The 27,828-nt window shown below is 25.6% G+C and overlaps 5 protein-coding genes across 11 annotated transcripts in view; all 5 read left to right on the forward strand.

The window, feature by feature from the left end:
- Positions 1-6,070, forward strand: part of Grip163 (gamma-tubulin complex component 6) — a 44,665-nt gene extending 38,595 nt beyond the window's left edge. The window contains exon 16 of the mRNA XM_089079130.1: positions 5,940-6,070. Within this exon, the coding sequence (XP_088935256.1) occupies positions 5,940-6,055 (116 nt within the window). The 3' untranslated portion in view covers positions 6,056-6,070. The remainder of the gene's footprint in view (positions 1-5,939) is intronic.
- Positions 56-3,900, forward strand: LOC105430684 (uncharacterized). 2 transcript variants are annotated; one of them, XM_089079296.1, is made up of 3 exons: positions 56-1,029; positions 1,364-2,338; positions 2,908-3,900. In XM_089079296.1, the coding sequence occupies exons 2-3, from the start codon at positions 1,412-1,414 to the stop codon at positions 3,166-3,168; spliced, it is 1,188 nt and encodes a 395-aa protein (XP_088935422.1). In that variant the 5' UTR covers positions 56-1,029; positions 1,364-1,411; the 3' UTR covers positions 3,169-3,900. The 2 variants fall into 2 exon arrangements, with proteins under 2 accessions (XP_088935422.1, XP_011642661.2); XM_011644359.3 differs by having other exon boundaries at positions 57-988.
- A 1,932-nt stretch (positions 6,071-8,002) lies between the features above and the next one.
- Positions 8,003-14,958, forward strand: LOC105430627 (mevalonate kinase-like). Of its 4 annotated transcripts, XR_016139880.1 has the most exons (5): positions 8,003-9,693; positions 9,830-11,882; positions 12,228-12,784; positions 12,922-14,178; positions 14,297-14,958. XR_016139880.1 is itself a non-coding variant. In XM_089079753.1 (4 exons), exons 3-4 carry the CDS (start codon positions 13,243-13,245, stop codon positions 14,558-14,560), a joined length of 1,200 nt encoding a protein of 399 aa, XP_088935879.1. In that variant the 5' UTR covers positions 10,088-11,882; positions 12,228-12,784; positions 12,922-13,242; the 3' UTR covers positions 14,561-14,958. The 4 variants fall into 4 exon arrangements, 3 of the variants coding, with proteins under 3 accessions (XP_088935879.1, XP_088935881.1, XP_088935880.1); XM_089079753.1 differs by lacking the exon at positions 8,003-9,693 and having other exon boundaries at positions 10,088-11,882; XM_089079755.1 differs by lacking the exon at positions 8,003-9,693 and having other exon boundaries at positions 10,088-11,882; positions 13,233-14,178.
- Positions 14,959-15,084: 126 nt separating this feature from the next.
- Positions 15,085-17,393, forward strand: LOC105430630 (mevalonate kinase-like). Of its 3 annotated transcripts, none has more exons than XM_089079299.1 (3): positions 15,085-15,590; positions 15,680-16,880; positions 16,999-17,393. In XM_089079299.1, exons 2-3 carry the CDS (start codon positions 15,954-15,956, stop codon positions 17,257-17,259), a joined length of 1,188 nt encoding a protein of 395 aa, XP_088935425.1. In that variant the 5' UTR covers positions 15,085-15,590; positions 15,680-15,953; the 3' UTR covers positions 17,260-17,393. The 3 variants fall into 3 exon arrangements, with proteins under 3 accessions (XP_088935425.1, XP_088935426.1, XP_011642582.2); XM_089079300.1 differs by having other exon boundaries at positions 15,692-16,880; XM_011644280.2 differs by lacking the exon at positions 15,085-15,590 and having other exon boundaries at positions 15,613-16,880.
- A 2,391-nt stretch (positions 17,394-19,784) lies between these two features.
- Positions 19,785-21,712, forward strand: LOC105430688 (mevalonate kinase-like). The gene is made up of 3 exons (XM_089079436.1): positions 19,785-19,910; positions 20,082-21,283; positions 21,414-21,712. Exons 2-3 carry the CDS (start codon positions 20,366-20,368, stop codon positions 21,681-21,683), a joined length of 1,188 nt encoding a protein of 395 aa, XP_088935562.1. The 5' UTR covers positions 19,785-19,910; positions 20,082-20,365; the 3' UTR covers positions 21,684-21,712.
- Positions 21,713-27,828: the final 6,116 nt, after the last annotated feature.

The raw sequence follows: 27,828 nt of genomic DNA on the forward strand, positions 1-27,828 counted from the left end.
AACAAATTTTTATTATTATTTTAAATTATTATTAAAAATTTATTAAAGCTTATAAAGAACTCACGAGTTTCAAAAAGATATTTACTTTCAAAAAGATATTTATTAGAAATATACATAGCTATAGATTATTTAAGTATTTTGATTTGATATTGAATTGATATTGATTTGATATTGATTTGATATTGATTTTGATCTATTTATCACTCGAGATTGTACACTTTTCTAAATAATAAAAACCTTTTCTTCGTAAAAGAAATATACAATTTAACCTATTCACGTTGGGGACCGTATTTTTATCTTATCATTTATTTGTATCAATAAAGATTATAATAAGAATGTTTTGTAAATAAAATTTATCTGAAACAATTTTGTACTTTCACAAAGAAAAGAATAGTCTTTAATGATGTAGAAACAAATGTTAATTTGCTCAAGTTTAATTAATATTACTATTATTATACTGATAACTTTTTAGATACGCACAACATATTAAAATACAAAATTTCTATCATGACAGCTGTATTCATAAAGTAAACGCAGCGAGAGAATTAATCAGCATTGCGAAATATTTCGATATATTTGAGATTTTGATATTATCCTTTTTTTTAGAGAGAAATACATATGAAATATACTATTTATCAAAATATCTAATAAATTTCTAATTATAATAGATAGATAGACCTTGTGCTGCCAGCTGACGTGAAATATAAATGATATTTTGCTCGATATCATGGTCGATGTTAGATCTCGTGTTTTCGTTTATATTTATGTTTCTTCTCTATTTATTCTCTGTGTCATTTTAGTACTGTCTGTTAAATCTATATTACAAAGAAATCGTCGTTTTTCTCGTTCCTTTGCAAAGATATCGTTTGCAGGAGATTAATGTTAAAAAGATAACATCAATCTGTAACAAGTCAATAATTGCTAAATTTTTATTTTCTTTAAGTTTTAATCGTGGATTTTGGTTTACTTTAAGAGAAGGACCTTTGTCGTTAAGTATATAAGCACCACATTATTCTAGTATACACAAACGTATGAATCTAACATTTTTTTATTAAAGCATTGTTATATCTAATAGAAAGCTTGAAATGTTATTCATTTTTTTTGATAATCGACAATATGTAATTCAGATTCGTACATAGATAAAGAAAATTTTTGCTGTCTTGCTGACGACTTGAATCTTATTATATAAATTTTCTTCATAATAAGTTGATAATTAATCGTCTTTATTGCGATCAGCGTTATTTTTGGTGTAATTTATTTATATAATACGAAAGAGAAGTAAATATATTACATGCAAACAAACTACTTTTGCGATACAAAAGCATGATTAATTAATAATTTAATTTTTTATAATTTACCGTAGATTCGACATTACCGTAATTTTCCAAGGTACTAGAATTTTTTTCGCAAGATGCACAACTTCGAGTTATCCGCACCAGGAGCGATATGTTTATATGGAGACTCTGTGATAATGTACAAAATGACTTGTGTGGGAGCCAGCATAGGTCTGTATACCAGACTAACATTTAAATCGCTGTGTTCAAAATCTATCGAGAGGGATTTCATCGAATTCGAGTACTCCAACATCAATTTGCATATAAGGGTACCTTTAATGACATTTCTCGCATACTTCTTTCATGAGAACGTTAATCGCAATGCTCATGTAACTCGGATACGCGATGAGGTAGAGAGTTTTGTCAATTCATTAAGACGCATGTACATCGGCATGTATGAACCCAACAATCGCAATCATCTGTTAAGCTTACGGGCATTCTTCTTTCTGCTCGTGCTTATTTCATACACATCACGTCATGACATAAAACAATCTTTTGTCGTAAAAGTGTCAACGGAATTGGCGATCGGACAGGGTCTGGGCAGCTCGGCATCGCTCGCGGTATGTTTCGCGGCGTGCTTTTTGCGTTGGTCCATTCTGCAGAAAGGAATTGCCATTGAGGAATGGGACATGTTCGGGAAATCATTAATCATAGAATTCGCTGCTATTTGCGATTCCATTATTTTCAATGCCCAGTCTAAACTTAAAGCCGTTGTATCGACGTGCGGCTCGGTAGTGGCGTTCAACGAGGGAAAGGTGTCTCGGATATATTTGAATATACCTAACATGAAGATCATGTTGGTCTTTTCGAACTTCGGCGTGAGAGTACCAACCGTGAAAGAGATACAAAGATATGTGCTGAAGCATTCCATCACTGTTTCCATCTTAAACATTGTAGAAAATATATCAAAAATGTCTGTTCAAACGTTTAACATGATTGAAAAGAAAAGGTTGCTCTTACCTGAAATGGGACACCTCTTTTTACCTTACTACGAAAAGTTATCGGTAAGTTCTGATTTTATGAAATTTTATCAGTATCCTGCACTTGCGTGTAGTCAGTTCTTTAAGAATATATTACATTTATTTTTATAATTTTGTTTATTATTCGCAATGAAAAAATTGTAAAAAATTTACACAGATTATTCTAGACAGATTAAATTGCATTTTAAAAATATAATAAAGTTCGGCAATGATTTAGAATCTAGTAAAAAAATTATTTAAATAAATAAGAAGAAGCGTGCTCTAATGAAAAATGTAATTAAGAAATAATAACCAAAATTTCACAGATTATTTTGAATATGTAAAATACTGATATAAAAAAAAATTGAAATTTTTTATTGTCATTATTTCTTAATTTTATTAAAGCACACATTTCTACTTTATATTTAAATATTTTTTAAATCACTACAAAATTTTTTGTATTACTTTTAAATACAATCTAGAATAATCTATAATTTTTAATTCATAATTTTTTAATTATAAATAAAAATATATGTAATATATGTAATACGTCCTTAAGATTCAGTACATTATTCGTGAATAATTTTAGTCACCTTTTATTGTATACTTTATAGGAATTTCTACGCATGAATCAAGAAATACTGTGTGCGATATACATGGTACATCCGAATACAAAACTTATATGTGCAATTGCGCAAAAGTATTTATTCACAGGAAAATCCATAAGTATAAATAAAAGTGCGTTCATTTTGCTGCCACCAAACATTACAGACGAAATAATAATACAACTTATAAGTGAATTCAACTCGTTTAATATGATCGCCATATTAACCAGTTTATGTTGTGACGGATTGCGACTGACAGAAACAATATAATATAGCAATAAATTATAAAGAATCAAGAATAAAATAATGTAATTATAATACAATATAAAAAATATCTATAAAAAATATCTATAAAAAATAAAATATTTTTGTCAAATTAATAAAAATTGACAATATCAGGATAAAGTCATAGTATGACTTCAATAATAATTAAACTAAAAAGAACATATATAACATAATAATTAATTTACAGTAATTGTAAAGTAATAATAAACAAAATAATACTGTTAAATTTTATTAGTGTAAAGGAACTCTTAGAATTATTATTAATTAATAAAGCAATATGATATTTATTTTAATATGTAATTGTTTAATTTTGGTATAAATATTGGTTAGCGGCTTTTTTAATAAATTTGTATAAAAATAATTGATTAATTTCTGTATAAAAAATGAGCTTACTAAAATTATACTAAAACTAACAAAAACTTTCATACTTTTTAGAAAAAAAATTTATATAATTTTTTTTCAGAATCTAATTTACAATATTCTTTTTACAATATACAAAATTAGATATGAATGTTCTCCAACATCATAAAGAAAATCTTAATGCAGAATAAATATCACACTTTTGTTTTTAGAAAAACAAATTTATATAAATTTTTTTCAGAAATCTAATTTTCAATATCAGAATCGAATTTTTAATATAGAAAACTAGATATGAATGTTCTTCAACATTATAAATAAAATCTTAATGCAAAATAAATATATCATATTGCAAGATAATTTTGTATTTTTTTTCCATATTTTCTAATTAAAAATTTAATTTAAAAATATACTTTTATTTCGATAAGTTTTTCTTGAATATTAATAAGATCTTTCTTGCTTGAACTAAATTTAAGAATATTCTAACAAAAATGCCAAAAATTAATAAATATCTATTTGTTATGAAAATATACATATATATGCATAAATTATAGCAAGAATATCTAATTAAATTATTATCTTGATAGACAATTGAAACAATATAATAATGTCAGAAAGTCTATTTATGTTTGTGTATGTTTTGTCAAATATACATTTAAAATCATACACTTAAAATAAAGAAATCATGTTTGTATAGTTTTAATCATCTCACTGTAGAGAAAGAAATCCGTACATTATGTATTAAAAAAGAAGTATTTAATTAATAATAATCAATTAATAATCAATTAAATTTAATAATCAATTAATTTATTTAAAAAAAAAAACTTTTGTCACGGTATGTAATATTCTCAAACTATATAAATATATGTTTTTTTTATTAAAACATTAATATAAATTTTGGAATTTCAGTAAAAGTGTTTAAGTCAAGCATTAAAAGGAATAACAAGATTTACAGTCTCTCAATAACATATTAGAAAAATAATAAAATTGAAGGTTGAATCTTAATAAATCTTCTGCGTCGATTAAAACGTCGATATAATAAATTGATGATAAATTGTTTTTATTATAGCCAATGTTATGTAGAACGTTATTTTTTTTTATGTAACACGTGAAAGAAAGGTAAATTATTCAAGGGCGACACTTATGAAATAAATTTTGAAGTAAAATAAATAAATATATTTATTTATTTATTATTCATTTTACTTCAACATTTATACTTATTTGTGAAAATCACGAATGCGAAATTTGATCTTTTATGACCTATTGTAGATTCGACGGAACGCCCATTTTCTGAATACTTGAAGTTTTTCTTCGTGAGAACAATGTATAGATTCAATTTGTCCGCACCGGGAATGGTATTTTTATATGGAGACGCAATGATAATGTCCGCAAAGACTTGCATAGCAACCAGTTTAGACATGCGTACCAGGCTTTCATTCGCTTCGCTACCCCCAAGAGTCGTTCCGATTGAGTATATCGAACTGGATTTTTCCAGTATCAATTTACATGTGAAGATACCGTTGACTCAATTTCTTTTACACTTCTTCTATCATAACATCAAACGCGATGTTAATTCAATTCAGATATACAACGGGGTAAAAAGTTTTCTCGACTCATCAATGGACACGTACATCGGCACGTATGAACGCAGCAACGTTGATCATCAGTCAAGTTTACAAGCGTTCTTCTTTCTACTCGTATCTGTTGCATACAAAGAATCTATCGAAATAACAAGTTCTTTTATCGTAAAAGTATCAACGGAATTGACGATCGGAGAGGGTCTGGGCAGTTCGGCATCATTCGCGGTGTGTCTCACAGCGTGCTTTCTGCGCTGGTCGCTTCTACAGAAAGGAATTGTCCGTTATGAATTTGATGAAGATGATAAACTATTGATAGCGAGTTATGCTATCGATTGTGATTGTATTATATATCAGTCCACCTCAGTGATGGCAGTAAATGTATCGGTAAAAGGCTCGATATTAATCTTCAACGAGGGATTACCGATTAAGTTATTTTCTAAAGATTCTATGTTTAGAATAAAGATCATATTGGTCTACTCGAATGTTAGTATGAAAACGGTAAATTTGAGCGATATCGAAAGATCTGTGATGACTAATCCTATCGCTATTTCCATCCTAAGCATTATGGAAGCTTTAGCAAAAGCATCCGTTCAAACGTTTATTGAAATTAACGAAAACATATTTTACCTATGTCGCGGTGATATCATAAAACCCGTAAATCTCAATCTCCCTCTCAAGTTATACAAAAAATTATCGGTAAGTTCAAGTTTCATTCTATGATTAATAGCTTTTTGAATTTGTGAGTGGTCACTTCTATAAAATTATCATATGTAGTTATCCTTGAGTAACTTTAGTTATATCTTAATATATATTTTACAGGAACTCATCCAAATGAATCAAGGATTACTGCAAGCATTAAATATGTCACATCCAGAGATAGATATTATTTGTGCAATTGCGCAAGACTCTTCACTCGCAGGGAAGCTCACGGGTAAAGGTAAAGGTGGATATGCATTCATTTTATTGCCACCAAACACTACGGACAAAGACATCACAAAATTGATAGATGAATTCAAGTCGCATAATTTTCCCGTCACGTTAACCAGTTTATGCAGCAACGGAGTGATAGTTGAATAATAAAATTAACGACTTAAATACAATGATTAAATATAATATAAATAAAAATAATTTTATTATAACAAAAATGAAATTTATAAAAAATAAAGTTTTACATGATATATTTTATTAATAAACTAATTAATACAAAAATAGACGTTTACAATTAATACATAATGTTTATACATTTTTTAATTTTAATTTAATTACTATTAAAATTATATGTGTATACAAACTAGCATAAAAATTTTAGCATATGTAATATTTTCTATTATATCCGTTATATACTTTATATGCAATTATTAAACGTTTCTAGATACATATCAAATGGCGACGTAAATTTCTTCGAGTAAATTTTATAAAAAAGACTGATCGATTGTTGCGTTAAGATATAAATTATAATAAGAATATCTAATTAAATTACCTCTCCTTGATGGACAAACCAGAATGAAATAATGATAAAATTATGTTTAAATACAGACAATGTATCAAGATAGCATAAGTTCAACGAAAATATAATAAATTAAGCAAATTTATTATTATTAGCACATGTTTATTACAATAGGAATCTGTTACATTCAGAATGCAACAAAAATAATAACAAAAAATGGTATAGTAATGAATACTTATTTGATACCAACAGTACAAATTCGTATCAAATATATTTATTACTATATTAATATATTATTACATTACTATATTTATTATTATATTTTAAAATATTTCTTACAAAAATTTAATTTAATACTAGCCAATATAATATTGGAAATTACTTATTTTGAGTATTATAAACATTATTATTCAATGCTTTTAATACTCAAAATAAATAATTAATCGTTATCTTTCACTAAACTTTTTTAAGAAATGTAATAAATTAATTGTAAATTTGTTATTGCAGTGTATTTATAATGTATGTGTTCAATTTTGATCTTTTAATTAATGATAACATATGCATATAAATGATATATACATAATCGCTTAAAAGTTTGGATTCTATAGATTCTATAGATAGAACTATATTTTTACTAAATATAATATATAATAAACTGATAATTATTTTATTAAGAATTAATTTATAAACGTACATTATTTGGAAGTTTAAATCTCAGATAAAAATAAAAACAATATTATATATAAATGATTAAACTGTTGAAAAAACTGGACAAAGCTGTGTGAAAAGACGTTCCATTTCTAAAAAAGTATGCGGAAAATTTTACAAGAGATTTGTTACCAAAAGAACCATTCAAAAATAAATCAAAGAAATGCCAAGATTGTATCAAGTAATTAAAGCAAAAAAAAAAGAGAATTTTTTATAAAAAGAAAATTTGATTTATTTGACAAGTTAACATCGTAAATACTTCTTGTCCTGTTTATTATAAATCTTACCTAAATAGCATATATTTATGTATTTTAATACTATCAATAAAATATCTGTATAAATAAAAAGAAAAATTAATTTATTCAAATAAGATGGTCCAAATTTTTGTGCGATATATATGAATAGTATATATGAATTTATATAGAAAAAGATATAAAATTATATTTCTTACATTTCAGTAATTTCATGTAATTATGTATATATATATATATATATATATATATATATATATATATATTAATAAAAATATCTTCAAATAAATCTATAAAAAAGTATAGGAATGTCTGATTTTTGTACCAACAAGTTCGCAAAAATATTAATGTTAATAAAAAGCTTATATTAACACATTTCTATTAGTCAGGAAAATGTACATATATATATATATATATATATATATATATATATATATATACAAATTATAAAAAGAATATCTAAATTTTCAGTCTTGATATACTAATTAATAATTCTAATTTTACATAGATGTCAGGTATTCTATTTATGTTAGTTTCGTTTATATGTATATTTATGTATATGTTTAGTATACCTGTCAAACTGATATTACGGAAAAGATCGTTATTTTTCACATTGTTATAACAATCGTTGCGGAAAGATCTTGTCCAAAGTATATTTTGAAGAAACTAATACGTAAGTACGAATGTATTACTTTTAAGTATTTAAGTGATTAAGTAAGATTAAGTTATCTTTGATTTATTTAAAAAAAAGAATCTCTGAATGATGTACAATACATTCTCAGATTATGTAAATTACGTACGTTTTAACTACTTTTTATTAAAACACAGTACATATTTAAGAATTATACATTTCAGTAATCAAAGATGTGTAATCTAGATATTTGCACAAAGAGAAATAAAGAAAGTTTATGGTCTCCTTACTTAATATGAGAAACATAAGGGAAACAATAAAATTTGATTAAATCTTATTTATATATTTTATGTATTGATAACGTTAATATCTTGATTAAAATTTGATTAAAATTTATTTAAATCACCGTTGATGAATTATTCATTTATGACACAAAACAAAAAATAAATATATTACTTGATATTTGTGTTTTAGGTATAGGTACATCTGAGGAATCCACGGATACAAAATCTGATTTTCTGATTTCTGATCTGATTTTGATGAGTCTGTATAACCTAATACAGACTCGACGCTAATTTTTTGAATACTAGATCTTCTTTTGTGAGAAACATGTACAGATTCAACTTGTCGGCACCAGGAACAGTGTACTTAGTTGGAGAACACGTAATGGGATATAATAAAACTTGCGTAGCAGCCAGTTTAAACAAGCGTACCAAAGTGATGTTCATATCAATACCTCTAGAATTACAGTCACCGAAAATTATTGAAATAGAATTTTCCAGCATCGGTTTATGCGTAACAATACCTTTAGATAAATTTAGATCATTCTTCGAAATGGATAATTCAGCTTGTACTTTTACTGATAATGAGTTCCATAAAAAAATAGAAACTTTTATCAACATCATACAGAAGACAAACTTAAGCACGCTTGAGCCGAGAAATAAAGTACACCAAGCAAGCTTACAAGCGTTCCTTTATCTCTTGGTTGATATTAGCCGTAAGGAACAAATTGATGTTACACCATTTGCAATAAAAGTAGTGACAGAAATGATGATGGGACATGGTTTGGGCAGCTCCGCGTCATTTGTCGTGTGTCTCGCGGCGTGTTTTTCCCACTGGTCTCAATTGCAAAAAGGATTTTCTTTTCAAGGGCTTGATAAAGAAAAAATTGCGGAATACGCTTCCAAGTGCGATTCGGTTATATTCAATTCTCAGAATACAATCGAAAGTAATGTATCCGTGTATGGCTCAGTAACAATATTCGATGGAATATTACAAAATCAGGCATTCACTTATCCACCCATACGGATTTTATTAGTCTTTTCGAAAGTTAGCAAAAATTTACCTAAACAAACTATGCACAAACGTGTGATAAAACATTTAGATTCGTTTGCTGATTCAATTTTTAATAGTATTAATGCTATATCTGAAAAATGTATTGAAATATTTCGTGAAATAGAAGAAGATAGAGAATATACAAATAATCTTATAAATACGAAAACGGAAATATCTCCCGTATATCGCACGAGATTGCCAGTAAGTGGTCATTATACAAATTTTGATTACTGATACTTTGTTGTCTGTATATTCGTTTGCCTTTAAAAATAGTTATTTCGTATTGTTATCGGCTGAAACTTGTAATTTTCGTACTCTTATGTATGTACTCTTTCAGAAACTCATTCGAATGAATCAAGCATTACTGAAGACATTAGGCGCCTCGTCTCCAAATATAGACTTCCTTTGTAATATTGCGTGGAAATACAAACTCGTGGGGAAGCTTACAGGTAAAGATAAAGGTAGATTGATGTTCGTTTTGCTGCCAATGAATTTAAAAATGCGAGGATACATTGCTGCAATCACAGAAGAATTCAAGAAACACAGTTTTTCTACCGTGACGACCGAGTTATTTTGCGATGGAGTGAGATTGGAATAGGATGATGAGATTAATCATGTAATAGAAATGACTAAATATAAACAACGCATCAAGATAACGTAATTTTAACAAAAAGATAAATAGTAGGCGAAATAGAAAACAATATAAAACATTTGTTATAAAATAATATTATAAAGTAACAATAAGAAATAGTAGAAAGGATTAATACGCTATTTAAAATAAAAATACTTAAATTAAAAATATTTAAAATAAAATAAAAATAAAAATTAATACACTATAGGTACTTACATATATTTAGGTATAATGTATTCATTTTAGATACATTTATCACTGTATTCTGGAATATGAGAGATCACCACGCCCGGCACGGGTAATAAAACTGAGAAGATTTTAAAATATATAATAGAATATATAATAAGTTAATTACATATTTTCTACTACATTGTTTTTATAACAAATGTGCTCAATTTTGATTTTCATATTAATGACTATGTATCTATACAGTATATAAATATGAATTAATATGACGTAGAATTATATTTCTTACATTTAATATATTTATTATATTATATATATTATATATTTTTATTATATATTATTATATATTATTATATTATAGATATATTTATTATAAATTCATTCTATATGTAATTATATATTTAACATTTCAATCACAAAATATGTTTCTATATAATGTCTTTTATCTTGTATAAACAATGTATTAAGATAACATAGTTTTTATAAAAATGCATGCAATAAAAAAAATAGGAAAAAAAACTAATTATAAAGATAAATATTTGCTACATATTAAGAATAACAACAAAAAATAGTAGTATAATACTTATTATTACAAAAAATACGTATTTGTATTAAATGTATCTATTTTTATATTTTAAAATAATATTAAAATAATATATTAATTATAAATTGCTTACTGAATTATGTTTATCTATGTAATCAATTTTTATATATTCACTTTCTTATTAATGATGATATGACGTATATCGATAGATACAGCCTAATAAACATATACGTAAAGAGAGTTTTGCTGAATGTCTAAAAATTTAGTAAAATTTGAAACAGAAATCAGTTTGAGTCATAATAATAATTATATAAGGCACTTAAGCATAATAATAATATTCAAAAATTTTGATATTTCAATAGATATTAAAATTTTAATGTCCTACAAAATAATAGCCCAATAAAATTATTTCTAATCTCAAATTTTAGATCATTTAGCAGAATACTTCTTTCCGAGTAGAAAGTGAAACAAAATCATCTTTTTTACATGTAATATTCTTTTTTATCTGTAGTTATTTACTTTTCTATATATGTGCATTAAATAATGATACGAAACTTCAAATAAATTCATAAAGACATATGTGATTAATTTTTGTAACAATAAGTTCACTAAAACTATACATTAATAAAATATCAAAATTGACAAATTTTTATTCATAAGAAAATGATACATATGTGTGGTTATAAGAGTACTTAAATCGTTATTCTAGATAACAATCTTAATACATCAATATCAGAAATTCTGTTTCTTTGATTCTTTGATTTTGTGTGTGTGTCACTTTAATATCTGTCAAATATACTATGATAAAAATATTTTCGATAAAGAAATCATTATTTTTTATAACAACAAGAAGAAGACAGATGGCATTAATCGACAGTCTTAGTGTTGAAATAATTATTCTTTCGTTTTCATATATAAATTTAAGTTCGTTACTTTTTATATTGCTATCATCATCACAGTTAAGTCCAAATTAAGTTATGCATTGGAGAAAATAAATAGATCGATATATGATTGTTAAATATTTAATTGGTAAGTTTTAATTATCTCTAATTTTTTAGAAAAAGAAATTTTTGTTATGATACACATATAATCGTTTTCAGATTATATAAATGTATCTATGATTAATGATTTTTCATTAAAATGTTATAAATTTTAATAATCAAAAGTATATAATTCAGATATTTGTATAGAAAGAAATGAAAAAATTTATATTTTCTACGTTACAATATCAAAAAGATAAAGAAAGTTGACGATAAAATTTTATTAAATTTACTTTATGAGTCAGATAATGGATTAATTTTATTGTATAATTATATTTATCAAAGTCAAATGAGATATTTATTTATTTATTTATTTATTTATTTCAAAATATAGATACATTTAAGAGAATCGTGAATGTGAAAATCCAATTTTACATAATCTACCTAGATTTGATGTTACATTAATCTTTAATAGAAATCCTGAATTGATCATGATCAGAAATTCTTTTTTTGTGCAAAGCATACTGATATTGAGTTTCATGAGATAATAATAGATTTTATCAGCATATTAACGACATATATTATATATTCGATGGCACGTTTGATCCGAGCGATAACACATTAGTTAAACTTCAGTCAAACTGAGAAATTTCTATTTACCAGGAAAATGTACATATGTATATAAATTATGACAAAAGTATCTAATTAAATCATTATTCTTGGTGTACAATTTTAATGTTACATTGATTCTGTTTATGTTTGTTTTGATTGTATGTGTCACATTAGTTTTTGTAAATTGTTATATTGTAAAGAAGTTTATAAAGAAGTCGTGTTATTATAATTATCGCTGTCGAAAGAACTCATTATATATTATGTGTTGAAAGAAATAAGTAATCCATCGAACGATTTTAAACACATAAATGATAAATTTTAGATTTATCTCTAATTAAGGTAAAGAAAATTTTATAATTATTTAGATAATGTATTATTCTTAAATTAAAGAAAAAATGTTTTAATATCTTTTCTCTAAAATATTAATATAAATTTTAGAATAAAAGAATTTTAATAATAATAAAGCTATAATCTAGGCATTTGTAGAGAAAGGAATAAAAATAATCAAACAACAAAATAGGAAAATCTAAGCAACTGATTGTTAAATCGCACTAAATCTTTTTTACATATATTGACAGAAAACTAATAGCGAATTAAAAATGAGTAATCTTCTTGTTGCAATCATCGTTTATTTATAATATTATTCATTTCTATAATGTAAAAGCTTAAGATTAAGATAAATTAATATTATATGAGAACTATTTTTGCTGATATAATTTGAGAGCCAAGGAAGCAACTTCTGATTTTTTACAATCAATATTACCAATTTACCGAAATTTTTATTCAGATTAGAAGATATGTATAGATTCAACATATCCGCACCAGGTGCGATATATTTACATGGAGATCCTGTGTTAGGATATGCGAAATCTGCCGTGATAGCAGGCTTAAATCTGCGTACAAAACTCTCATTCACATCGTTATTTCCAAGAATGGTTCCGACAGAATATATCGAACTAGATTTTTCCACTATCAATTTATACGTGAAGATACCTTTGAACATAGTTCTTAAAACCTTCTTTGATAAAAATGTTGTTCGTAAAACTGACATGGATGATATTCATGACGCAATAAAAGATTTTGTCGATTCGTTAGAAACATGTAATGATACATATAAACCTGACAATCTTCACCATCGGTTAAGTTTACAAGCATTCTTCTTCTTGCTTGTCGCTATCGCCTACAAAGAAACGATTAATATAACAGCCACGTTTATCGTAAAATTATCGTCGGAATTGGCGATCGGAGAAAGTCTGGGCAGCTCACAAGCGTTCGCGGTATGTCTCGCGGCATGCTTCTGGCGTTGGTCAAATCTTCAAAAAGGAACGGTCATTTATGAATTCACACTTGAAAGTGAACAAAAAATACTATTTTACGGGGGGATATGCGATAACATGGTGTACAAATGTCAGAACGCTTTTAAAATTCTCGTATCCATACGTGGCTCGATAGTTGAAACCAAGAAATGGTTAATGCAAAAGTATACTGATTTCCCCAATATAAAGATCTTGCTTGTCTTTTCGAATGTTAGTCTGAATCATGTGCATATTCCCCCTGTGACGGGAGACAGAGGTTCATTCATGAAACATTATCTGGATATTATAAATGTTATATCGAAAAAATCTATTCAATTGTTCGACAAGATTCGGCCAAAAGAATTAGAACAAAATCAGGAATCTAATGTAGAGGAGTCACTTTCTATCGATCTACAGACTCACTATGAAAAATTATCGGTAAGTGTAATATCGCAAAATTTAATATTTTGTGCGTGTGTTTATACGAGAGTATTTTTTGCAGCTTTCTTTACTAAGTAGCTAATCGTTAAATTATCTCTTAACATGTGCTTTTCAGGATCTTATTAATATAAATCAAGGATTACTCACAGCATTAGATATGTCGGATGCAAATATAAACATTGTTTGCGCAATTGCCCAAAAGTATTCATTAAAGGCAAAAGCGACGGGCACTGGTAGAGGTGGATACGTATTCATTTTATTACCACCAAATATCAAAGACAAAATCGTCCATCAACTCATACACGAATACGTACTGCACGATTTTCCTGCCATTTTAACCAATTTATGTGGAAAGTGGAATGGAGTGAGAGTTGAATAACATATTGAAGCAAACAATTTAATAGATGTGAAATTTAAATAGTATATTAATATAATTATATTATAACAAGTACACAAATGGAAAAAAAAATTATATAATAAATTTTATATGTTAATGAATTAATTTTAAAAACATTTGATAGTTTAATAATATTAATAACTTAAATAAAAAAATGTTCTCTGTTATTAGTAATAATAGTAACACTATGTAATAGATATATTTTTCAATGTGTATTTTGTTAGTCTTATATGCGTTTTTTATTACATTAAAAATTATGTTATGTTTATTATTATAATACATTATTAATCAATCTGCATTATTAATTTTAACTTAAAATTATTAATATCATGCGTATATATATTTTCTCTGATAAATAATCAGAGAAAATGCTTTTTAAATTTTATTCAGAACATAAATAACAAAACATTTAATATTAAATACAATTATGCTTCTGATAAATAAATCTAATACATGCAAGATATATCATATTGTGTATAAAAAGTCTTACTTTTCATTCGTATTCACGCTTAAGAATGTCATTTTACATTTTCATATTTTCTGGTCAATAATTGATCAGAAAAATGCTTTTTTATCTTAAAATAACTGATCTATATAATTTCTACATGTTGTAAATTGGATTTTTATGGATATTCTAACAACAATATTAAAACTGACAAACTGACTTCTGTTTATCAAGCATATGTATGTTAAAACTGTAATTAACAATATTTAATATAACCATTATTGCTCATTAGACGAGCTAAATATGATATTAAAAATTTTAGCAATATTTATATTTATGTTTCCACTGTGTATGTCGTTTTAATATTACCCGTCATATTGATATGAAAAAATTGTTATTTTCCGAATTGCTGTAGTTATATCTTTCGAAATGTACTGTCCGCAGTATCATACCTGCTAACGAAGATAACAGATTAATTTGACGAGTGTTCCAACGAATTATTAAATTATTATCTTCGATTTGTGCAAAAAGATTCTTATATAAGCATTATTTTAATATTAAATATACGTAAGTGTTTTAATGTTTTTTTATTACAATATTAATATTAAATTTGAATTTTTTAAGAAATTACAATAACTGAAAATGTATGATGCAAGTTTTTGTTAAAGGAGAAGTGAAGAAAATTTATATTATTATGCTAATGAGAAGAAAATAAGAGAAAGAATGTTGAATACTAAAAACTTGTTGAATCTTCTTCATTGATCATTAATAAGTTCATGACAAGTTGCGTCTTTTTTGCAATCGGCCTTTTTTTACAACGTAATTTAATTTACGTCAGGAAAAAGTAGTAAATCCTTGCGAGCAACACTTTTGTTTTCACTTTTGATCGCTCGACATTACGCCAGATATTAGATTACTCTTGTGAGAAATATGTATAGATTCAACATCTCCGCACCCGGTAAAGTGACATTATACGGAAATTCCATAATTGGATCTAATGAAGCTTGCGTGGCAGCCAGCCTGAACATGCGTACTAGACTCTCATTCGCTTCGCTACCTCCAAGAGTCGTCCCGGAGGAATGTATCCAACTAGATTTCTCCAGTATCTATTTACAGGTGAAGATACCATTAAATTCATTCCTCTTATTTTTCTTTTATGAGAATTTCAATCGTCGAAGTCCTGCATTTGAGATCTATAATCGAGTTAAAAGATATGTCCAAATGTTAAACGGATGCAGCGGCAGTTATATTTCAAGCAATCCTCGACACCGGTTAAGCTTAGAAGCGTTTTTTTCTCTGCTCGTTGTTATCGCCTACGAACAAAATATTAACATAACATCCAGTTTTATCGTAAAAGTATCATCGGAACTGCCATTTGGCCAAGGTATGGGCAGTTCTTCATCGTTCGTCACATGTCTCGCGGCGTGCTTTTGGCGTTGGTCATTGCTGCAAAAAGGGATTGCAAGTTACGAATTCCTCGATGATGATCTTGTAAAGATCGCAGTTTACGCTGCCTATTGCGATATGCAGATATACAATTCCATATGCCCGATGGACACCTTCGTAATCGTAAACGGTGCAATAATAGTATACGAAAATAATAGAATGTTAGGAGTATACGAACATTTTCCGAACATAAAGATCTTGCTGGTCTTTTCAAATGTTAATCAGGACGATAAAAAGAACCTAATAAATTCAAAGAATTATTTGAATCTGAAACTTATTCTGGATAGCATCAGCAATTTATCTCGGACGTCTATTAATGTATTTCAAAAGATAAAAAATCTAACTGATACGGACAATGTTAGTGTCAGCGAATTAGATACCTATCCACAGAGTTACTATGATGAATTAGCGGTAAGTGTTGTGAATTTCAACATCCTGGATATTCAACTTCAGCGTTTTTTTTTTACAAACTCTCACGCAAACTTACTTACTTAAAATTTAATTATTTCTTAATATATCTGTTTTGCAGGAACTTGTCCGTATGAATCAAGGATTATTAAAAGTATTAAATGAACCGCACGGAAATGTAGACCTTATTTGTGCAATTGCGCAGGAATATTTTTTACAGGGAAAGATGACGAATAGTACAGGTGGGTGCATTTTTATTTTGCTGCCACCAAACATGACAGCAGATCAGTTCGATAAAATCATCGATGTATTCGGATATCATGATTTCCTTGCCGTGAGAACTACTTTATGTGGAAAATGGAGCGGGGTAGGAATTGAATAGCACATTCAAATCAACTTAATATGAGACTACAAATGAACTTGAAATCAACTTAATGTGTGACTAAATAGGAATAATATATTACAATATAATGTAATACATACGGTACAATATAATTATAATAGAAATCCTAAAATACATATTACAGATTATAAATTATAATTATAATATATATATATATATATATATATATATAATTATAATATAATTATAAATTATATTATAAAATATATTATAAAAAGCACATACTTTGATAATATTAATAATCTATGCTAATAATCTTATATAAGATATATATAAGAATAAGATATTATTAATACCATTCTTCGGTATTAGTATAGCGCTAGATATATCTTTCACTACATTATAAAAATTACTTATTATATAGGTTACTGTATAACGCCATTAAAGTTTGAATATTAATATAAAGAAATTAAACAACATGATGTTTCTTACATTTGCATAAATATCATCTGAGTATTTGCAATTGTATTTACAATTGTATTATTTTTTATTCAAAAAAATGTTGTTATTTTTTTGTATTAGATATTCTTCATAATAGTTTTATTGACTTCTGTATAAATTTTGACTAAAAACCTACCGAAAGCCTGTGAAATGTTGAATATTCACAGAATAGTTTGGATGGTTTGTATACATATATTTTAGAAATTAATTCGAGTTAATTTAACTCTGAATAGCATTTTTTATAAATTTATAAATATATTGTTTTTAATAATTGAAACAACGATCAAATTAAATATATTCTTATAATATGTTATTGTTTAAAAGAATACATTCGAGAATGTAATTTTGCATCTTTGTACCATTTTTTCTCCCGATCATGGGAGATATTGTGGAATCATTCCGATAGAACGGATTTGAATAGAAATTCTTTAATTACTTTATAAATTTGTCGTTTTTAGAAAAACCGAAATAATTTCAGTCATAATCTACTTTTCCCTCCCGAAAAGTTTTATAATATGTACTCAAGAATCGAATACATGAATATCTTTTATAATTATAATTATAATATGATTCCAAAAAGATTACTGAATAATCATTGTTACACAAGAATAATTTTTTGTTATAATATATTTTCTTCGTGTAAGGTTTTTATTTCTTCAAAATATAGTTAAGAATGTTCTAACAATGCAATAAAATAAATAAATTTTTAACTTCAATATGTGAATTATGAAAAATTATATTTTATTTAACCACTACTCTTTAGCTGAATACTATAATATTATTAAAAGTAATTAAAATATTTACGTTTACTTATGTTTTAATTATATATCATCTTTAGTTATGAATTTTTAGATATGTTTTTTGTAATCTTTGATATTTATTATGTAAATTACCATTATAAAGCTAATGTATGAAAATCATTTTCTATCAATTTACAAACTCTACTATACTTCTACGATACTACAGACTAAATTAAAAACTATCGATAAGTTTAATATTGCAAACTTCAATATTACTTTGTTCATTGTGTTTATACGAGGATGCTTTTCCAAATTCCCTTATGCAGTTATTTGATGGAAACGTAAGTTATTTCTTAAGTTATTTCTTTTGTATGCTTTTCAGAATTTCTCATTAAGAAAAATCAAGGAGTATACAGCATTAGGCGTGTTGAATGAAATATGAATTATTTGTGCAATAACCCAAAAGTTTTTATTAAAAGGAAAGATAATAGACGCAGGTAGAAATGGATTCGTATTCATTTTATTACCACTAAATATTGAAGACAAAACGATCAATCGACTTAAAAAAATATAAATCGCATGTTTTTCCTATCGTTTTAATCAGTTTATGTGATCAGTGGAGTGGTATGGTTGAATATCGACATAAATAGTTTAATATATGTGAAATTTAAACAATGTATTAACATAACTATGTTCTAATATACTATGTTATAACTAGGTTATAATAAGTATGCAAATTGTAGAAAAAAATAGTTTTATATGATAAACTTTGTAGCATAGAAAACATTTTTCTTACTTAAAATATTTTAGTTATAAGTCATACTAGACATACTTTTAAGACAATTGCGTTTTTGATAAAATAATCTAATACATATAATAGATATATCTTATTATGTTAAAAAGTCTTACCTTGTATATTCACGCTTAAGAACATTTCATTGCGTGCTTCATGCTTTCTCATCAATAATCGATCAAAAAAATGCTTCTTTAAATAACTCTTCGCATAATTTATATGTATTATATATTCAAATTAGATTTTTATAGATATACTATACGATAGTGTTAAAATTGACAAATTTCTATTATGTATACATATGCGCATATACATTTATTATGTATACATATACATGTTAAAATTATAATAATAAATTAATTATTAATAAAATTTAATTTAATCATTACTGTTCGTTAGACAAATTGAATATGATATTAAAAATTATATTAATATTTATATTTATATATGTTTTCATTGTATATGTGTCATTTTAAGATCATCCCTTATATTAATATTGTGAAAAAATTGTTATTTTTCACGTTGCTATATTAATAACTTTGAAAATATATCGTCCGCATTATTACCTATGTTAACGAAGATAATAGATTAATTTGACGGTTGTCCTGTAACAAATTAAATTAGCTTGAATTTGTGAAAAAAATTCTTATGCTAATGTAAGTATAATTTATACATTATTTTGACATTATTAATTGTAGATAAGTGTATTAATATTTTTTTATTGTATTTGTTCTTTTATTTTTTTATTTTTTTACTTATTATTTATTTTTGTATTAATATTAAATTTGGATTCTTCAAGAAATCACAATAATTGAAAATGTGTGCAGGCTTTTGTAAAAGACGTGAAGAAGATTAACGATTATGCTAACAACATTAAAAAAAGAGAGAATAAGAGAAAATAGAGAAGTTTAAATTTTCTTGAATCTTCCTTACGCATTGATTGTTAACAAATTGGTGACAAGTCTTTTCTGTAATTGGCCTTTTCTACAGTGTTGATTTGACGTACCAGGAAAAAATAATAAATCCTTACGAACAATACTTTCGCTTTGATATATATCTGACTCGACATTACGTCAATTTCTCAAACATTAGAATATCTTTTGTGAGAAATATGTACAGATTCAACATTTCCGCACCTGGGAAAGTGTCGTTATTCGGTGATTTCATAACGGAATCTGAAACTTGCGTGGTAGCCAGCCTGAATATACGTACTAGACTCTCATTTGCTTCAATATTTCCAAGAATGATCCCGAAGGAATGTATCCAACTACATTTCTCCAGAATTCATTTAGAAATGAAGATACCATTAAATTCATTTCTCAGACATTTCTTTTATAAGAATTTCAATCATCAATGTCCTGCATTTGAGATTTATGATCAAGTTAAAAGATACGTTCAAATGTTAAGCGGATGCAGCGGCAATTATGATCCACGGAATGTTCAACATCGGTTAAGCTTAGAAGCATTTTTTTCTCTGCTCGTTGTTATTGCCTACGAACAAAATATTAATATAACATCCAGTTTTATCGTAAAAATATCAACGGACCTGCCATTTGCCTGCGGTCTGGGGAGTTCTTTATCGTTCGCCGTGTGTCTCGCGGCGTGCTTTTTTCGTTGGTCACAGTTGCAGAAAGGGATTGTCCGTTACGAATTCCCTCATGATGAACTTGATTTGATCGGGATTTATGCTGGTTATTGTGATGAGAAGATATACAATTCCATGTGCCCGATAGACACTTCCGTAATTGTAAACGGTGGAATAACAGTATATGAAAAGAATGCAGTTTTGACGATGTATCAACATTTTCCGAGCATAAAAATCTTGCTGGTATATTCAAAGGTTAATAAAAACATCCGTAAAAATAAAGAAATAATTTTGGCGTATTGGCCGGGCCTGAAATCTATTGTGGATAGCATCAACAATTTATCTTGGAAGTCTATTGATGTATTTGAACAGATAAAGGATATAAAGGGTGTTAATACCAGCGAATTAGATATCATTCCAGAGAGTTACTACGATGAATTAATGGTAAGTGTTATTTGATAAATTTAAACACTCTGCGTATTCGGTTGTTTTTCATAGATTCTCACACAAAGTAAATTAAATTTAAATTATTTATTTAAAACTTTAATTATTTCTTAATATATCTGTTTTACAGGAACTTATCCATATGAATCAAGGGTTATTAAAAATGTTAAATGTACCGCATGGAAATGTAGATATTATTTGTGCAATTGCGCAGGAACATTTTTTATATGGAAAAATGACGGATAGTAGAGGTGAATGTATTTTAATTTTGCTACCACCAAAGATCGCAGGGGATCAATTTAAAATCAATAAATTCGTTAATCAATTAGTCGAGCGTGATTTCCATGTCGTGACAACTACTTTGTGTGGAAAATGGGACGGAGTAGGAGTAGTTGAATAATACATTGAAAACTTAATATAAGTGACTAAATATGCATAATATATTATAATATATATATATATATATATATATATATATATATATATATATAATTATAATTATAATATGTAGTTATAATATAATTATAATATAATTATATTATAACTACACACACATATATATCAAAAATATATATGAAGATAGTGCTATATTAACATCATTAACAGAAAAGTATTAATAATAATTTTATATATATCTTATTAATGTTATCAAAATATGTTTTTTTATTTTATATTATATTACTTTATACATAATATTATAATTTATAATCGATAGTACGTATTTTTTAAAACTACTTCTTTTATCAAAGTTGGATATTTATAATTATATATTATAATTATAATATAATTATAATATTAATAAATTATAATATTAATAAATTAATTATAATATATAATATATAATTATAAATATCCAACTTTGAGAAAAGAAGTAGTTTTAAAAAATACGTACTGTCGATTATAATATTATTATAAATTATAATATTATGAAATATAGTTATAATTATATTATAAAACATAACATAAAATAATATAAAATAAAAAAACATATTTTGATAACATTAATAAGATGTATATAAAATTATTATTAATACTATTCTCTGTTAATGATGTTAATAATATAGCACTATCTTTGTATATATTTTTGATTATATGTAAAAATTATTTATTATGTTATGTTTATTATATATGTGACTATAAATTTAATAACGCCACTAATGTATCAATATTAATATAAAAAAATGAAGCAACATCATGTTTTTTAAATTTATATAAATATCATAGAAATATTTGTCAATTGGACATTATAGTATTTTATTATAGTATTTTTACTCGTAAAAATGTTGTTATCTTTTTTTATTAGATATTGTGCATAATAGTTATATTAACTTCTATATAATATATTTTGTCTAAAAACCACCCGAATGCCTGTGAAATGTGTGTTCACGAAAATAGATGATTTACGTATATCTGTTTTAGAAATGACTTATCAAACTATTTAATATTGAATATAATTCTTATAAATGTATTGCGTTTAATAATTTAAATAATGATAATATTAAATATATTGTGATAACGTGTTTATTTTATGTTAAAACTGGTATATTCGAGAATATAAATATGCCATTTTGTATTACTTCTTCCCCGACTTTTCACCGGACGTATCATAGAACTGTTCGTATTGAATTTCTATCGCAATTATTTTATTATTTCTTAAATTTCTATTGTTCTTTCTGGGAAAAGTGTAAATAATTTTGGTCATATTTTTCCGAAACAGTTCTATAATAAATGTATTAAAAAATTGGATATAAGAATAATATTATTTTTTTATAGTATGCTTTTGTTGTGTAAGGTTTTTACTTTTTCAAAATGTAGTTAAAAATGTGCAAAATAAATAAATTTTTAACTTTAGTATGAATTTGAATTATGAAAAATTATATTTCATTTAACCATTATTCTTTAGACAAGCTGAATACTACAACATTATTAGTTAAAAATAATGAAGATATTTTTTACGTTTACTTATGTTTCGATTATATCATCATTTTCAGTTATATAGTCTATCCTATTTGTATTGCAATGAAAAAATTGTTATTTTTATTTTTTGCGTAATTATCGTTCTGGAAAAATTTATCCGTAATACTTTATGTGCTAAAGAAAATGATAGATCAAATTGACGAATTATATAACTTATCTATATTATTAGTTATCTATAGTCTTAGTTGATTTAATTAGCTTCTCATGAAAATTTTAATCATTTCCAATATATGTTTAAAGAATTCTACTATTATAAATAATATCTCATTTTTAGATTAATATAATAAAAATATAAAATTAAATACAGGTATATAGATATACATCTTAACGTCTTCTTACTAAAGCATTAATAAATATTCTGAGATAAACAATTTTAATAATCAAAAATATGAATTTCAAACTTGTTCTACAAGTAAAAGAAAAAAATGAAAAAAATTTGTATTATCTTCTAACCAATTCCAATTAAAACGAGAAGCCAATTGTTGAGTTTTACGAAATTTTTAATGCACAATTGAAGGAAATAAGTAGAGGATCGGCAATAAATTATCTTTATTTAAACGTTATTATTTATGGTTATTGTTCATTTAGATAAAAGAAAGTGATAATTATTATAAATATTACGAGAAAGATTCTTGTGCTAGTATACATCTACAAAAGCCTAAATAATATTCTATTCTAATTTTTTACATTTTATGTCTCAATATTATCTCTCGATTTTTCGAATATTAGAAGATTTTTTTATCGGAAGAGACATACTTAAGTTCAGGATATCTGCACCGGGGATGGTATCCTTAAGTGGAGAATTATAGGATATAAAACTTGCATAGTGATTATCCTAGATAAGCATACTCTGTATTTTATCTCGTTACTTCCATATATTTCAACTAATTTTATAGCATCAATTTTCATCAATATTAAATTAAACATAGGGAGAATATTTGTAGCGACATATTTTAAGTATTTTTCTTAGTCACATTTGTGTGTGCTTAATGATAATTTGTTTGTTGTAATTATAGATTTTGTTAATTTATTAACGAAATACACCGGCATATACGATCTCGACAAACTATTTGAATGATATATTAATATAACATAAGAAAAATTTTATATGTTACATTTTATAGATTAATGAATTAATTAGTGCACTTGATAAATTAATATTATTAATAAGATCAAAATAAATATTTTCTGATTAAGAATGATAATAATAATGATAATAATATGATGAATATGTTTTCAGATTTGTTTTTTGTAAGACCTTAGATATTTATTATATGATTTTTATTATGTTACTATATATACTTTATTATATTACTATACAAATTCTTTTTAATTTAAATATTAGTAATTCTGCGTATGTATTCACAGAAAAAAAATTTAAACCATAAGATAATTAAATCTTTTATATTTAACATGTAATAAATACGATTTGCGGACAAAGTGTTAATAAAAAAATAACTTCATTACAATAAGGATATAATGTATAAAAATAAAATTTTACATAATATATTCTATAATGGATTGTTTATAAAAATAGATTATAAAAATAGAAATTTTTACATTAATATTAACAAAATAAAATGTCTTTTAAAATTAATAATTATTGATATATTAATTATTGATACAAAATTATTGGCTAAAAATAATTTTCTATTTTCTGCTTTGCAAGGACTCATTGAATGCGCAAAACTACTCACTCGCAGGAAAGCTCGCCGGTAAAGATAGTGAATTCATGTTCCATTTGTTGCTATTGAATGTGGAGGACATCTCTGGGATTATGGAAGAATTCAAGAAGCATAGTTTTTCCACTATGGTAACTGATTCATGATGCAATTGAGTAAACTTTAAATAAAATAACGTAATTAATAAGTTAAAAAAAGCACTTACATATGCATTAAATGACAGTTTAAATCTATTCAAATAAATCTAAAAATATATGTAATTGATTATTTATGTATAAGATGATAATTTTTGTATAAGCTTACTAGAGTAATATTAATGATAATAAAAATTTACATTCGACGGATTTCAATTTGGAAAATATACATAATCTATAAATTATAACAAAAATATCTAATTAAATCATCATCCTTTCTATTTATTTCTAATTCTATTAATGTTAGAAATTCTATTTATATTGTTAGCCCTATTTATCTTTGTGTGCGTGCGTGTGCGTGTGCGCGCGCGCGCGCGCGCGCGCGCGCGCGTGTGTGTGTGTATGTAAGCGCGTGTGAGCCGGTTTAATGTTTACTAAATTAATATTACAATAAAAAAATTGTTATTTTCTTTATATTGCTTTGTATTGCTTTATATTCTTTATAACAATCACTATATTATAATATATGATGTGAGAAATTCATCATACATGACGTGTAACAAAAACGATTAATCAATCAGATTTTTAGATAATATATCACTCATAAATTAAAGATAAATTCAATATCTTCTCTGCAAAACATTGATGTAAAACAGATTAAAACAGTCTCAATAATAAAACTTGTTTAACCATATGCATTAAGAGAAGTAAAGATAATTCAACACCAGCAAAATAGAAAAATCGAAGAAGCCGATTGCATATATTGAATTGTACCTTTACAAATAAATTCTTTACGTATTGACAAACAATTAATAACAAATTGGAAACAAGTATCTTCGTCGCAATAATCATTTATTTACAGCGTTGTTTATTTTTGTAATTCAAAAGAACAATTAATGTTACACGAGAGTTATTTTCATCGATGTATAGGTTCGAGAATCATGAGATAACTTCTGATTTTCTTTTCTTCGCATTATTACCTCCAAGAGTTGTTCCGGCAGAATATATCAAACTCGATTTCTCCAATTTCCATTTATATGTGAAAATACCTCTGGACATAATTCTTAGAACCTTCTTTAATAATAATATCATCCATAAAGCTGGATGACATGTATGACGCAATAAAATATTTTCTCAGCTTTTAAACAACACATATGAATCTAATCTTTATCACTAGTTAAATTTACAAGCATCTTCTACTTGATCATTTTTATCGCTTACGGAGAAACGATTAATATAGCCACTTTTACCAAAAAAATATTTTCGGAATTAATAAACGAAGAAAATCTGGACAGCTCAGGATCGTTCACAGTATGTCTCGCGGCGTATTTTTGGCGTTGTTGACGAAAATTGCACCTTCAAAAAGGAACATTCACTCATTCATTTATGAATTCACATTTCAAGATAATCAAAAGATAAGATGTTTTATGGAGACGAATGCCAGTAAGATATTAAAACTCTCATAGCTGCTCGATAACTAAAGTCAATAAATCATTACCCGTGTAAAATATTCCGATGTCCCGAGTATGAAAATCTTGCTGGTCTTTTCGAATATTAGTCTGAAAAATGTGCATATTCTTCCTGTGAATATAGATATAGATTCATTAAAAAAATATTATCTATTGTAAATGTTATATTAGAAAAAATTTATTAAATTCTTCGACATTATTTGGCCAAATAAATTAGAACTAAATCAGGCTAATGTACGGAAATCATTTTCTATCGATCTACAAATTCACCAAATTAAAAATTATCAGTAAGTTTAATACCGCAAACTTTAATATTACTTTGTTCGTGTGTTTATACAAGAAGGCAGATTCCCTTAAGTTATTTGTTGAAAATTTAAATTATTTCGAAACATATGCTTTCCAGGAAATCATTAAGTATTATTCATAGCATTAGGTGTGTCAAATGAAAATAAATTATTTATGCAATTGCCCGAAAGTTTTCATTAAAGGGAAAGATGACAGGTACACGTGGATACGTATTCATTTTATTATTTGCGAATTTTAAAGACAAAACTATTAAAACAAAACTTTTAAAAGAATAAGAATTGCATAATTTTCCTACAGTTTTAACCAATTTGTATGGACAGTAGAGTAAGTGAGAATTGACTAGCATTTTGAAGTAAACAATTTGATACATTCGAAATTTAAACAATATATTAATATAACTATATGATAGTATGCAAAGTGTGGGAAAGAAGAATTTTATATGATATTTATAAATTTCTTTATCGTAGAAAATGCTTTCCTTGTTTTATTAAGAATTTAAATTATAAAGCTTTTAAAATAATTGTGTTTTTGATAAATAAATCTAATACACGTAATAGATATATCGTATTGTGCTAACAAGTCTCACTTTTCATTCCTATTCACGCTTAAGAACATTCTATTGCGTTTTTATATTTTTTGATTAATAAACAATCAGAAAAATGCTTCTTTATATTAAAATGATTGATAATTTTATTACAGATAATATCTACAAATAATTTTTATATTTAAATTGATTTTTTGTAGATATACTGACAATAATATTAAAATTGACAAACTTTTGTTACGTGCACGTATATATGTGTTAAAATTAAAATTAACAGATTAAGATTTAATTTTATCATTACTGCTCATTAGACGAACTATATATAATATTAAAAATTTAATATTAATATTTAAATTTGTATATGTTTTCATTGTGTATGTCATTTTAAGATCATAAGTCATATTGACCTTGTAAAAAAATTGTTATTTTTCAC

This window comes from Pogonomyrmex barbatus, unplaced genomic scaffold, assembly GCF_055798465.1.
Source record: "Pogonomyrmex barbatus isolate J1 unplaced genomic scaffold, ASM5579846v1 scaffold3, whole genome shotgun sequence".
Taxonomy (NCBI): Eukaryota; Metazoa; Arthropoda; class Insecta; order Hymenoptera; family Formicidae; genus Pogonomyrmex; species Pogonomyrmex barbatus.